At 37.8% G+C, this 14,435-nt stretch overlaps 1 protein-coding gene across 5 annotated transcripts in view; it reads left to right on the forward strand.

Annotated features, from left to right (window-relative positions):
* UVRAG (UV radiation resistance associated) overlaps positions 1-14,435 on the forward strand; it is a 335,117-nt gene that overhangs the window by 148,659 nt on the left and 172,023 nt on the right. For all 5 annotated transcript variants that reach the window (XM_061380900.1, XM_061380904.1, XM_061380901.1 and 2 more), the window contains one exon: positions 401-506. In XM_061380900.1, the coding sequence (XP_061236884.1) occupies positions 401-506 (106 nt within the window). The remainder of the gene's footprint in view (positions 1-400; positions 507-14,435) is intronic.

The following is a 14,435-nucleotide window of genomic DNA, read 5'->3' on the forward strand; positions in this document are numbered from 1 at the left end:
TTCTGGATACCCATAAGTAAGAGCCTTCATAGCAGTGATATTTTTTTAGTGCCTTTACTAATGCAGTTATATCTCTGGGCCTCAAGTTTCCTATCTTTAAAGTGATAGGATTCAATCAGATTGTTTTCTGAGGTCTCTCAGATTCTCATGAGTTCTTCATTTTAGCTCTCAATACGTCACAGGCAGTCAGGTGGGCATAGAAAGGGTGTTTTTAGAACATACTGTAACCCCTGTTATTTCCCTGTTGTAAATATGCTAGAGAATTGTGAAATGATCAGTTTGAGTTCATTATTCTGTTTATCCTGGAAGCTTTGTTCTCATTTTGTTCCATTTGTGCCTGTGGCTCTGGGTTGAGTTTATAGTTAACTCACTTAAATTTTTCTGCAACTTTTATTTCTAGGCTTCATAGAGCCCAGTGTGCAATTAAACAGACTCAGGTAACTGTTCAGAAAATTGGAAAGGAAATTGAAGAAAAACTAAGACTCACATCTACAAGCAATGGGCTGGTAGGTTTTTATATATTAATATCTTTAAATTCCTTGATTTCTAAGTGTGATCATCATATTCTTCTTGTATTAATTTCTCTCTTTCTCCACTCCTCCAAAACCTTCAGGTAGTTTTTTCTTTTTTTCCCCCCTTAATGTTTCACTGAGACTTTTGTTAGTATTTAAATGTTAGAAATCAACTTTCACATCTGCTAATGGTGTAAGATACAAAGTGCCTTTTTGTGCTAATTGAAACTTTAGATTACATACAGTTACTTAGAAGATAATCAAAAGCTATTTTAGTAATGTCTCATAAATATGAACTCAAACTGTACAGACACAAATTATATAATAAATGAAAAATAGCTGCCAGAAGAAAAAGAAATAGACTAATCTGCTTTAAAAATTTTTTTAATTATTTGGATTGAATTTAGTAAATTAGTTTATGGACAGTGTGTTTATGGACAGTGTTCTTTTTCGGGAAAGATTCTGTTAAAGAGATATTTCAAAGAGTAGAAATTCCAACCCAAATAGACAGATTTAAGATACTAGAATAATTTTGGGGTTGCTTTATACTCTTCCTAGTGGAATGAAGATTCTTTTTAAGTAGAATAGTGAGTATAACCAGTTACTTCGCTGGAAGTGAAGTCACAGGGCTAGTGATAGCTTCTGAAGAAATTGTGCTGTGATTGTGTGAGTGCATTCTAATAAGTAGCTTTAGTCGTGTCCCACTCTTTGCAACACTGTGGACTGTAGCCCGTCAGGTTCCTCTGTCCACGGAATATCCATGCCAGAATACTGGCGTGGGTTGCTGTGCCCTCCTCCAGGGGATCTTCCCGACCCCTGGATTGAACCCGCGTCTCTTATGTCTCCTGCTTTGGCAGGCAGGTTCTTTACCACTGACCCCACCTGGGAAGCCCATGCTATGGGTAATGGTACTTAAAATAAAACTCAAATCCTCAAATTAAGTCTGAAGGAAAAACCTTTTAAGTATTTGTTTGCACAAACTCAGTAATGTGAATAGGCAGTATATTCCAGCTGTCATTCACAGCACTACCAATTTGGCAAAAGCTCTTTATGTCCCCAAACAAAAGTTCCATTACCTGTAAGATTTGCCTGACATAATTATTCAGGGGATTAACTCTAGAAAAGCAATTAACCTACACAGATTTTCTTTCTTGGAATTCAAAATTAATGGATGATAAAGTATTTAATCTATATAAAACTGATGATTTTGACCTATAAATGGCAGTGTCATGTAACTCAACCTAAACCTAATATAAAAAATGGCTAGTTCTGTGCCTGTACATGGCTGGCATGCAAAATGTGGTAGCTGCAATAACTATTGTAATAATACTTGTTATTCATATGACTTTTCTTGCCTGTGGAAAATCTTCCACTTTGGAGAAGCTGTTAAACCTCCTCCTGTAACTCAGGCCCCCAAAAGGGCCAAACTCCAGGCCACAAATATATTGGAGGAAGAGGAAAAAATAGCTAATTTTGATCCTTTCTATAGTGTACAAAAATACCACATTTTTAGAGCCTTTGTCTGATGAGAAACTGCTAGGTTTTTTCTTATTTTCCTCTCCCAAGGCAAGACTGGGAAATTACTTATTTCATTAAGTGACAGCATATGCTTTGTCTCAGTATGGAAAAATGTATGTTTAATCCTATTTTTCTAAAATATAAGTGGTGACATGCAGAGCAAGATGATAGAATGTAGGAGTTTAAAGAGCTCAGGTTCAGAGGTTCACTGTGTGTTTTTATGCAGCCTAGTCAACAGAGAACAAAATCATGGGATTTGTGAACTGAAAGTGAACCAAGAAATCTCGTTCCTTTATAACCTCACTGAAAACCACACCCGACTGGTACATTCTGTTCCCTTCCCTCTTTGATTTTCTCCGTAAAAATATTACCATTTAACATGCTATACACTTTACATATGTATTTTGTCTCTCTAAACTCTATGAGGAGAGGGAGTTTTGTCTTTTTTTTCCTCTTCATGGCTGTATTTTCCAGTGTAGTGGTGGACACAGTAGGTCTGCTCAGTAAATATTTTTTGAATTTAAGAATAAATCCAGTATAATATCTTTTTAAGGAACAGAAAAATGAGACCTAAAGAAAGTAAGCAACTTTCCTATGATCATGAGACAGAGTCAGAAATTTTGGTTTTCTTGCCTTTTTTTCAAGAAGTAATATTTGTTTGTTACCTACTGTGAGATTTATATGTAATAAATTAGAAGCTGTTACTATTACCTTTTTTCCTTCATTCCCTTTTCAAATTGGCCCAAGGTCCTTATTCTTCAACCCAGTCATTTTCAATGTATAAGGATTAATTTTAGTCTAAGTATAAATACAGTCAGAAGGCATATTTGATGTAGAAAGAAATTAGATTACCTTCTAAGATCAGATGTAATTAACTGTTAGAAGAAATTAGGTTCATACTTCCTGAACTTTGGCATCTTGTCATCAATGTCCAACATAATTTTGGTGGCATGTAATTATGTTTTTTAGGAAATTTCTGCTGTTATCATTTTGTTTTCTTTTGCTTAAATGTTTTGGGTTTTGTCAAATTGCCTTTCCTTCCAGATTTCCTTAATTTTTACCTTAATACACCTTTTCTGTTCCAGAATCCCATCCAGAAAACCATATTGCTTTTAGTAGTTATGCTTTGTTAGACTCTTTAGTTGTGAAAATTCTTCAGACTGATTTTTGTATGAGCTTGACAGTTTTAAGGATTACTTGGTCAGCTGTTTTATATAATATCCCTTGATTGGGGTTTGCCTGATGTTTTGTTGCAATTAAACTCGGTTCTAATGTCTTTTTTTTTTGTTCCAATATCCAGTCCAGGACACCACATTTATTTAGTCATCATGACATCCTAGGCTTCTCTGATCTTTGACAATTTTTCGTTCTTTCCTACTTTTAAATCATGACTAATCACTGCTAATAGTAACCTTGATCCCTTGGTTAAAGGTAATGTCTCCTACATTTACGCACTCTAAAGTTCTCTTTCTGTACTCAGCGTTTGGAAAGCAAGATGCTCAACCTGGCCTCCACTCAAGAAGAGGGGACTTCAGCTCCACCTCCTGGAGGGGAGACAATCTTAACACATTATTTGGAATTCTTTGTGAGGAAGATTGGTCCCTTCTTCCCCCACTCATTTATTTATTTATTTGATCATTTAATCATCAGCATGGATTTTATCTATATATTTTATACTTTAGCTTGCAATCTCATACATTGTTATTTGTTTTCTTGTTTCAGCTGTGGCATTGAGAGTTCTCTCAAGTTGGCTTCTGTGTCTTTTTGCCCTCGTCTCTTCTTTTATGTTTTTTTGCTTTTTACAACAGATTCTTTATTTCTCACACTATGTGATCCCGGTCTCAGCCCTAGACTCAGCCATTTCTCCTAGGAGTCCTGTTCCTTTCACTGAATAATGATATTTAGAAACAAGATCTGGGCACAAGTGTGCCATTGCAGTTGAGTTGTAACTGCTTCTAGGCCCTCTCAGTGGACAGAACTGGTATACACAAATATCTGTCTCTCTGTGTATTAAAATTAACATGAGTTCATACCAATATATTCAAACTCCACAGAGTTTATTCTGGTCTTTCCCTTCATTGTGTTTATTGTAGTGTCTTTTTCTGATAGTGAGAAACCATTAGTACAATTTATTTGCTTACTTTTTTAGTCCTTGTGTACTTTGTAAGGAGGTCATATTTTTCCCCTCATTTTTAAATAGGTTTTTGTCTTCATATGTTGTGGTTAAAGACCATGTGGGCATGTGTATTTGTGTGTGTTTTTGGATACACATCCTTTATCTGATATGTATGTTGGGAATATTTTCTTCAAGTTTGTGGCTTGCCTTTTTGTGTTCTTAATGATGCTTTAAAGAGCAAAAGTTTTAAAGTTTGATGAAATCTAGTACATTTAAAAAAATTTTATGTTTAGGGCTTTTTGTGTTCTTTCTAGGAAATCTCTGCCTAACCCCAAGTCATATAAATTTTCTTTGGTGTTTTCTTCTAGAAATTTTACAGTTTTGGGCTTACATTTAGATCTATGATCCATCTTAAGTTTTTTTTTTTAGTGAGTTAAGTGAGGTAACGTTTTCTGTATGAATGTCTGGTTGATTTAGCATCGTTTCTTGACCAGTCTTTCCTTTCCCCGTGTAATTTAATTGAAAGTTTGTCTTAAATCAATTGACCATAGATGAGTGCATTTATTTCTGGATTCTCTATTTTGATCCATTGATCTATATGTCTGCCCTTTACCAATACCAAACTCCCTTACTATTATATTATTATATCTTTGTCATCTTAAAACCAGATGAAGTAAGTTCTCCAACGTGGTTCTTACTGAATAATTCCCGTGGGTTTTCTAGGTTTTTTGTATTTACAAGTGAATTTGAGAATCAACTTACACTTTCTACCAAAAAAAGAAAAAGCCTACTGGAAATTTGTTCAGTATTTGTGGATCAATTTGTAGAGAATGGCGATCTTAACAATATCAAGTTCTCCAATCCATGAACATGGCATATATCTCTTTTATTTTGATTTTTTCTTTAATTTTCTCAATAATATTCTGCAGCTTGCACTGCACAGATTCTGGGCATCTTTTATTTATGTTTTTCCTAAGTATTTTATGGGAAGCTTTTTGTTTGTTTTTGACATTATTGTAAGGGGAATTGTTTTGAAATTTTGTTTCTCATTTGTTTACTGCAAATATATAAGAATACAATTCAGTTTAAGTTAGTTACTTTGCATCTTTCAATCTTACTAACTTTTAAAATTTAGTAGTTATTTTGTCCATGGGGTTGCACAGAGTCAGACAGGACTGAAGTGACTTAGCAGCAGCAGCAGTTATTTTGTAGCTTTCTTAGGATTTTCTATATAAACAATCATATCTGCAAACTTGGATTACTTTATGCACTTAAATTTTCTGCCTTATTTCAATAACTTGAACATACAGTGGAGAAGGCAGTGGCACTCCAGTACTCTTGCCTGGAAAATCCCATGGACAGAGGAGCCTGGTAGGCTGTAGTCCATGGGGTCGTGAAGAGTCGGACACGACTGAGCGACTTCACTTTCACTTTTCACTTTCCTGCATTGGAGAAGGAAATGGCAACCCACTCCAGCGTTCTTGCCTGGAGAATCCCATGGATGGGGGAGCCTGGTGGGCTGCCATCTATGGGGTCTCACAGAGTCGGACACGACTGAAGCGACTTAGCAGCAGCAGCAGTAGGACATACAGTACAGTGTTGAATAAAAGTGATACAAATGGAAATCCTTTACTTTTTTCTAATCATAAGGGAAAATGATTCATGCTTTCTTCATTAAGTATAAGGTTAGCAATGCCTTTTATTGGTTTTCAGAAGTTCCCTCTTATTCCTAATTTCTGAATTTTTGTCATGAACGGATGTTGAATTTTATCAAATGCTTTTTCTACATCTATTGAAATAAATGATCATGACATTTTCTTCTTGATTCTGTGAACTGCACTGATTTAATTTCAAGTGTTTAACTAACATTGCATTTCTGGAATAAACCAATGGTTACAATATACTGTGTAATTTTTTTTTACCTTTCTAGATTTGATCTGGTAATAATTTCAGAGTTTTTGTGCCTACAGTCCTCAAGGATATTGGGATGCGGTGTTTTGAATTACTTTGTTAGAATGGTATTAGGATTATGGTAGCCTGGTAAAATTAGTTAGGCAGTGTTCCTTTTGCCTACTACATCTTGACTAGTAGCAGAATTCGCCTGGATTTTTAACATTTTCACTCTGCCAAGATTTCATGTCTTTTTACTTAGTATGAAAATATTAGGTTGATGCAAAAGTAATTACAGTTTTGCATTGTTGAAATTTGCCATTTGCTATTGATACACATTCTTAAATGTTGTTATGTTATACATCATTTTAATGTGAATGTCTTGCTTTATGTTTTTTGCTAGTGAGTTATTACTTGTTGTTTATTTTATATGGATTTTAGACTTCGCAAATGATGATAGACAAAAAGCAAAATTGAGCAATTTTCCTATTTGAGTTCAAAATGGGTCAGAAAGCAGTGGAGACAACTTACAACATCAATAGCGCATTTGGCCCAGAAACTGCTAACCAACATACAGTGAAGTGGTGGTTCAAGAAGTTTTGCACAGGAGATGAGAGCTTTGACGATGGGGAGTGCAGTGATCGGCCATCAGAAGTTGACAGTGACCAACTGAGAGGATCACTGAAACTGGTCCTCTTACAGCTACACAAGTAGTTGCCCAAGAACTCAACGTTGACCATCCTGTGGTCATTTGACATTTGAAGCAAATTGGAAAGGTGAAAAAGCTTGATAAGTGGGTGCTTCTTGAGCTGACCACAAATCAAAAAATTGTCATTTTGAAGTGTCATCTCTTATTCTATGCAACAATGAACTGTTTCTTGATCAAATTGTGATATGTGACAAAAAATGGATTTTATGGGACAACCAGCAATGACTAGCTCTGTGGTTGGACCAAGAAGAAGCTCTAAAGCCTCCCCAAAGCCAAACTTGCACCAATAAAAGGGTCATGGTCACTGTTTGGTGGTCTGCTGCCTCTGTGATCCACTGCAGCTTTCTGAATCCCAATGAAACCGTTATATCTGAGAAGTATGTTCAGCAAATCAGTGCGATGCACTGAAAACTGCAATGCCTGCAGCCAGCACTGATCAACAGAAAGAGTCCAGTTCTTCTCTGAGACAATGCCTGACCTCACATTGCACAACCAACACTTCAAAAGTTGAATGAATCGGGCTGTGAAGTTTTACGTCATGTGCCATATTCACTTGTGCTCTAGCCAACTGACTACCACTTCTTCAAGCATCTCAACAACATTTTGTAGGGAAAATGCTTGTATAACCAACAGAATGCAGAAAATGCTTTCCAGGAGTTAACTGAATCCTGAAGCAAGGCTTTTTATACTTTATACTACAGGAAAAACAAACTTATTTCTCATTGGCAAAAACGTGTTGATGGTAATGGTTCCTATTTTGTTTAAGAAAGATGTGTTTGAGCCTAGTTACAATGATATAAAATTCAGGATCCAAAACCGTAATTACCTTTACACCAACCTAATATTTAACTTTTTTTCCACTTAGCATGTTTATAATAGTGGGCTTCCCAGGTGGCTCAGGGGTAAAGAATCTGCCTGCAATGCCAGAGATCTGGGTTCAGTCCTTGGGTGGGAAAGATTCCTTGGAGGAGGGCATGGCATCCCACTCCAGTATTCTTGCCTGGAGAAACCCCATGGACAGAGGAACCTGGTGGGCTGTGCTCCATAGGGTCACAAAGAGTCAGACACGACTGAGCAACTAAGCACAGTGCATTTGTAATAGTGAGTTTATGGTCTGTGTCTGATAACTTTAACATCTGGGTCATCTCAGAGTTGGCATGTGTGGATAGTCTTTTCCCAAGAGAATGAGTCACGTTTTCCTGGCTTTTTGTGTATTGGGTAGTATTGCACACCCTGGACATTGTGGATGTAGTTTTGTGGAATCTCTGGATTTGGTTGCTTTGCTTCAGATATTAATGTTTTCATTTTAGTTTTCATTTTAGTAGGTAGTTAACTTGGTTAGGCTCAAACTGTCATGCCTGCAGTGGACATTGCCTTACATTTCAGTTCAGTACTCTCATCCTTAGGCACAGCCGCTGTCTGTTGTCTCATGCCTATATGATTTAGGATTCAGATTGAATTTAAAAAAATTTTAAGTTTATTTTTGGTTGTGCTGGGTCTTTGTTGCTGTGCTTGGGCTTTCTCTAGTTGCTGTGAGTGGGGGCTCCTTCGTTGCGGTGCACGGGTTTCACATTGTGATGGCTTCTCTTGTAGAGCATTGGACATGCTTCAGTTGTTGCAGCACACGGGCTCAATAGTTGGGGCTCCCAGGCCCTAGAGTATGTGGGCTTCTGTAGCTGTGGCTCATGAGCTTTACTTGCCCTGCATGTGGCATATGGGATCTTCCCAGATGAGGGTTGAACCTGTGTCCCCTGCATTGGCAGGCAGATTCTTATCCACTCTGCTGCTGCTAAGTCGCTTCAGTCGAGTCTGACTCTGTGCGACCCCATAGAGGGCAGCCCACCAGGCTCCCCCATCCCTGGGATTCTCCAGGCAAGAATACTGGAGTGGGTTGCCATTTCCTTCTCCAATGCAGGAAAGTGAAAAGTGAAAGTGAAGCCGCTCAGTCGTGTCCGACTCTTAGCGACCCCATGGACTGAAGCTCACCAGGCTCCTCCATCTATGGGATTTTCCAGGCAAGAGTACTGGAGTGGGGTGCCATTGCCTTCTCCACTTATCCACTCTACCACCAGGGAACTCCTCAGATTGAATTTACACAGAATTAGGGGTGTCCCATTCTCCAGATTCCTCCATTCTGGTGACCTGGATTGCCTAATTTCTTTTCTCTTGTTCCTCTTGACAGAATGATAATTGTCTTTCTGTTGGTGTTTCACTCTCCGAGCAAAGTAACAGAAAGAGGGCATTTACCCCGAGTGTCACCAGGTTCTGAGTTTATCCCCAAATCTGCCTGCCACTGATCAATCTTTAGAACCCTCGAATAGTAGCTTTTTGCATTTTACCTAGCATCTATAGCAGTTACTTGCAGGAGGACCAGTTTGTTAGGTCAAACTTATATTTTGTTAAACTTTGTTATTCTCTTATATCAAAAGCAGAACTCCTTATGTTTTATTATTATGTATATATTTGCTTTATCTCCTTGGTCTTCCCTGGTAGCTCAGCTGGTAAAGAATCTGCCTAAAATGCAGGAGATCCCGGTTCAATTCCTGGGTTGGGAAGATCCCCTGGAGAAGGGAACAGCTTCCCACTCTAGAATTCTGGCCTGGAGAATTCTACGGACTGTATAATCCATGGGGTTGCAAAGAGTTGGGTACGACTGAGTGACTTTCACTCACTTCACTTTATCTTCTTAGCTGGACCTGGGTTCTAGGCCTGGTATTGCTACTGAGTCTATGAGATTAATGGGTTGGATTAAATATTTTCTAAGGAAAATTTTACACTTCTTAGTGGTTAAGTAGGGATAGGTACAATAGAAATAACCTGTAAATGACATTTTGAAGCAAATTTGTTAACTTACAGGACAACTGCCATAGATCTAAAACTTTTTTTCAGGTTGTTAACTGTTTCCACTTTTGGTGGGAAAACTAATACAGATGAATAATGCCCTAAATCACTCAAGTCCCCTTTATACTCTAAAAATTTTAGAGATCTCAAAGAATTTAGAGTATATATATTCATAATGTGTGGGTTAACAAAAGACAGCTGAATCTGCACATTTACTTCTGCAGTCAGTCTGTTGTGATATCACAGATCTTACTCTGGAAAACTCAACTATACAATTATGAGAAAATGAGAGTGAAAAAGGGAGATAGCAGCTTAGTAGTATTATGAAAATATTTTTTATCTCACAGACTCGGAAATGGTCTTTTAGGAACCCTCATGTTTCTTGGACCCTGCTTTGATAACTTTTGCCTAAGCCTTTTTGGCTCCAGTGTAATCTACGAGAAGAAAATTGTCTAATGTGTCATTTACAGATTGGTCTGTCATTGAAATGAATCTTTAACATTGCCCATCAGTATCTTTATAATGATGCATAAAAAGGAGTGTGTGTGCTTACAAATAGATGGATATATCTGTGATTTTCAGATTACAGTGTTGTATAAAAACACTAATATCCAATTAAAAATGATGTAGTAGAAATACACTTATGACTTCTGTGCTTAGAGTTAACAAGTAAGTAGAACACAGAAACCCGTTAGAAGATACTTATGGAACATTAAGATCTTTTAGTGCTTTGGTTCATTTGAAAGGAAGCAGACTCATATTCCACTTGGGTGGGGTTTGTTTATTCATCAGAAATGAGAGCCAACAATCCTGGTGAATGACTTGATATATTTCTGTAAATGGGCCAGTTTTTGCACATGGACTATGACACAAACATACCATTCACATGCCTTCCTCTATTAGTTTAGTATTTAGACCAACGTGTACCCTTAGTTCTTTGATTCTAATAAACATAACCCAGTTTGAGCATGTACCCTGCAGTAAGAGCAGATTAACTGTCCTACCTATGCGTATCCTTGTGTTCTCCGAAGAGTTGTTTTTCTTTTCTAGTTTGTTCCTCTACATAGGTAGAATCTAGTTTACATATTTTTTAGAAAAATTCAGGTTAAGGAAAATGAGCACTCTTTAGAGAAAATGATTGTTCCTAAGAATTTATATAGTTTTTCCCTCAGTGATATGAAAACACTGATCTCTCCACTGGATTACCAAAGACACCCAGATTGTTTCTTGATTCCTCTTTCTTTCATAAGTGTCCTCAGTGGGTTTTGGCTTTTGTTTTTACAGGGAGTTGGCAAAATGGCTTTGGTCTCCACTTAGACCCAAACCCTTAGACAGCAGAAACCACTTCTCATTTATCTAAAAAAACGTAGTAGGCCCTTTGTAAATATTATGATTTGTTCAGAAAAAAAATTGCCTAGAAATGTCTTGTATTTCATAAAATTTTCCAGTCAAATGTAATAATAATGATTGGAAATAAGCTTTACTGCTTGTTTTCTTGGCTTGAATGTCTTTAAGAGATGATCATACCATCTGTTTAGAATCAGTATTTCAGAGATGAGGAAGAAAGCATTTTGGGTGAGAGACGATAGCTGTAGTTTCCACACAATTACCAAAAGTCATTTTCCATGCCCATTGCCCCAGCAAGGCCATACCAGTACTCATCTCACTGAGTACCCGCGCTTTCTCATTGTCTTGGAATCAAATGGAGATGCTGAGTTTTTTCTTTTAAAAGTTTTCCACCAGCTCATCCCAGGGCTCAGTAACCTATTCAGTTTACTGAATTAATTTTGTATCTTCTCCCCATTAAAATTTTACCTAGTATATGACTTTGGAAAAGGACCGTTTAGTTAAGAATTTTGTTATAGAAAACCATGAAAACCATATTCTTGACACTGGATAAAGACTTAAGAGAGAAGGGCACATACATTCATAGTGCGGTGATAGTGTGTGAATGCAAACATGTGCAGGCAGATATATGTTCATTGTGGGGGTAGGATTTCACATTTTATCTGAAAGCAAATTCTGGCAGGATATTTGAATTAAAAGGGAGGCAGAGTTAAGTTTAAAGCATGATTTTATAGGTTTAAAAAGGAAATATTTTATGGAAAGATAAATAAGCAAACTTAATTTAGCAGACTTAATTGATTCTTTGGTAGAATGTATCTGGGATTTGTTTTATGAAATGAAGATTCAGTAAAATTGAGTTTTTTGAAGTGCAGTTCTATCACTTTTTTAAAAAATGAATTTTGTGTTTTAGAGTAGTTTTATATTTACAGAAAAATGGTGCAGAAAGTACCGAAAGCTGCCCCTCCCATTTCTTTTGTTGTTAACATCTGTGTTAGAGTGGCACATTTCTTACTGTTGTTGAATCAATAGGATTCACTCTATTGTATAATCCTGAGTTTTGACAAATGCATAACGTTTTCACCTTTACAGTGTCATACAAAATCGCTTCACCGGCCTAAAAATCTCCCACAGTTCACCTGTTTATCCTTTTCTCCTTCCCTCATAACACCTGGCAACTGCAGGTTTCCACAGTTTTGCGTTTTTTCAGAATGTAACATCAGTTCAGTTCAGTTGTTCAGTCGTGTCCGACTCTGATCCAGTGGACTGCAGCACGCCAGGCTTCCCTGTCCACGACCAAGTCCTGGAGCTTGCTCAAACTCATGTCCATCAAGTCAGTGATGCCATCCAACCATCTTATCCTCTGTCGTCCACTTCTCCTCCTGCCTTCCATCTTTCCCAGTATCATTTTCCAGTGAGTCAGTTCTTTGGATCACGTGGCCAAAGTATTGGAGTTTCAGCTTCAGTATAACAGTCCTTCCAATGAATATTCAGGACTGAGTTCCTTTAGGACTGACTGATCAGATCTCCTTGCAGTCCAAGGGACCCTCAAGAGTCTTCTCCAGCACCCCAGTTCAAAAGCATCAGTTCTTCAGTGCTCAGCTTTCTTTATAGTCAAACTCTCACATCCATACATGACTACTGAAAAAACCATAGCCTTGACTAGACAGACTTTTGTTGGCAAAGTAATTTCTCTGCTTTTTAGTATGCTGTCTAGGTTTGTCATAACTTTTCTTCCAAGGAGCAAGTGTCTTTTAGTTTCATGGCTGTAGTCACCATCTGCAGTGATTTTGGAGCCCAAGAAAATAAAGTCTGTCACTGTTTCCATTGTTTCCCCATCTGTTTGCCATGAAGTGATGGGACTGGATGCCATAATCTTCATTTTTTGAATGTTGAGTTTTAAGTCAACTTTTTCACTCTTTCATTTTCATCAAGAGGCTCTTTAGTTCTTCTTTGCTTTCTGCAATAAAGGTGGTGTCATCTGAATATCTGAGGTTATTGATATTTCTCCCGGCAATCTTGATTCCAGCTTGTGCTTCATCCAGCCCAGCTTTTTGCATGATGTACTCTGCATAGAAGTTAAATAAACAGGGTGACAATATACATCTTTGATGTACTCCATTCCCAATTTGGGACCAGTCTGTTGTTCAATGTCCGGTTCTAACTGTTGCTTTTTGACCTGCGTACAGATTTCTCAGGAGGCAGGTAAGAGGGTCTGGTGTTCCATCTCTTGAAGAATTTTCCACAGTTTGTTGTGGTCCACATAGGCAAAGGCTTTGGCGTACTCAGTAAAGCAGAAGCAGATGTTTTTCTGGAATTCTCTTGCTTTTTCTATGATCTAATGGATGGCAATTTGATCTCTGGTTTTTCTGCCTTTTCTAAATCCATCTGGAACATCTGGAAGTTCTTGGTTCATGTACTGTTGAAGCCTGGCTTGGAGAATTTTGAGCATTACCTTGCTAGTATGTGAGATGAGTGCAATTATGCAGTAGTTTGAACATTCTTTGGCATTGCCTTTCTTTGGGATTGGAATGAAAACTGACCTTTTCCAGTTTTATGGCCACTGCTGAGTTTTCCAAATTTTATGGCTATTGAGTGCAGCACTCAGTGTAACAATGTAACATAGGAATGTAACATAGTTGGGATGATATAAGATGTAGCTTTTTCAGATTGGTTTCTTTTACTTCATTTCAGTTCAGTTCAGTCTCTCAGTCCTGTCAGATTCTTTGTGACCCCATGAATCACGGCAGGCCAGGCCTGTCAGTCCATCACCAACTCCAGGAGTTCACTCAAACTCGTGTCCATTGAGTCGGTGATGCCATCCAGCCATCTCATCCTCTGTCATCCCCTTCTCCTCCTACCCCCAATCCCTCCCAGCATCAGGGTCTTTTCCATGAGTCAACTCTTCGCATGAGATGGCCAAAATATTGGAGTTTCACCTTCAGCATCATTCCTTCCAAAGAAATCCGAGGACTGATCTCCTTTAGGATGTACTGGTTGGATCACCTTGCAGTCCAAGGGACTCTCAAGAGTCTTCTCCAACACCACAGTTCAAAAGCATCAATTCTTCGGCACTCAGCTTTCTTCACAGTCCAACTCTCACATCCATACATGACCACTGGAAAAACCATAGCCTTGACTAGACAGACCTTTGTTGGCAAAGTAATATCTCTCTTTTTCAACATGCTATCTAGGTTGGTCATAACTTTTCTTCCAAGGAGTAGGCGTCTTTTAATTTCATGGCTGCAGTCACCATCTGCAGTGATTTTGGAGCCCAAAAAGTAAAGTCTGACACTTTTCCACTGTTTCCCCATCTATTTCCCATGAAGTGATGGGACCAGATGCCATGATCTTCGTTTTCTGAATGTTGAACTTAGTTCTCATAGCTTTTCATAGCTCATTTCTTTCTTTTTTCTTTTTGCTGAATAATGCTCCATTGTTATTGGATATGCCACAGTTTATCTTTTAACCTTTTGAGGTATATTTTGGTTGCTTCCAAGTTTTA

The sequence above is a fragment of the Bos javanicus genome, chromosome 15, assembly GCF_032452875.1.
Source record: "Bos javanicus breed banteng chromosome 15, ARS-OSU_banteng_1.0, whole genome shotgun sequence".
Taxonomy (NCBI): domain Eukaryota; kingdom Metazoa; phylum Chordata; class Mammalia; order Artiodactyla; family Bovidae; genus Bos; species Bos javanicus.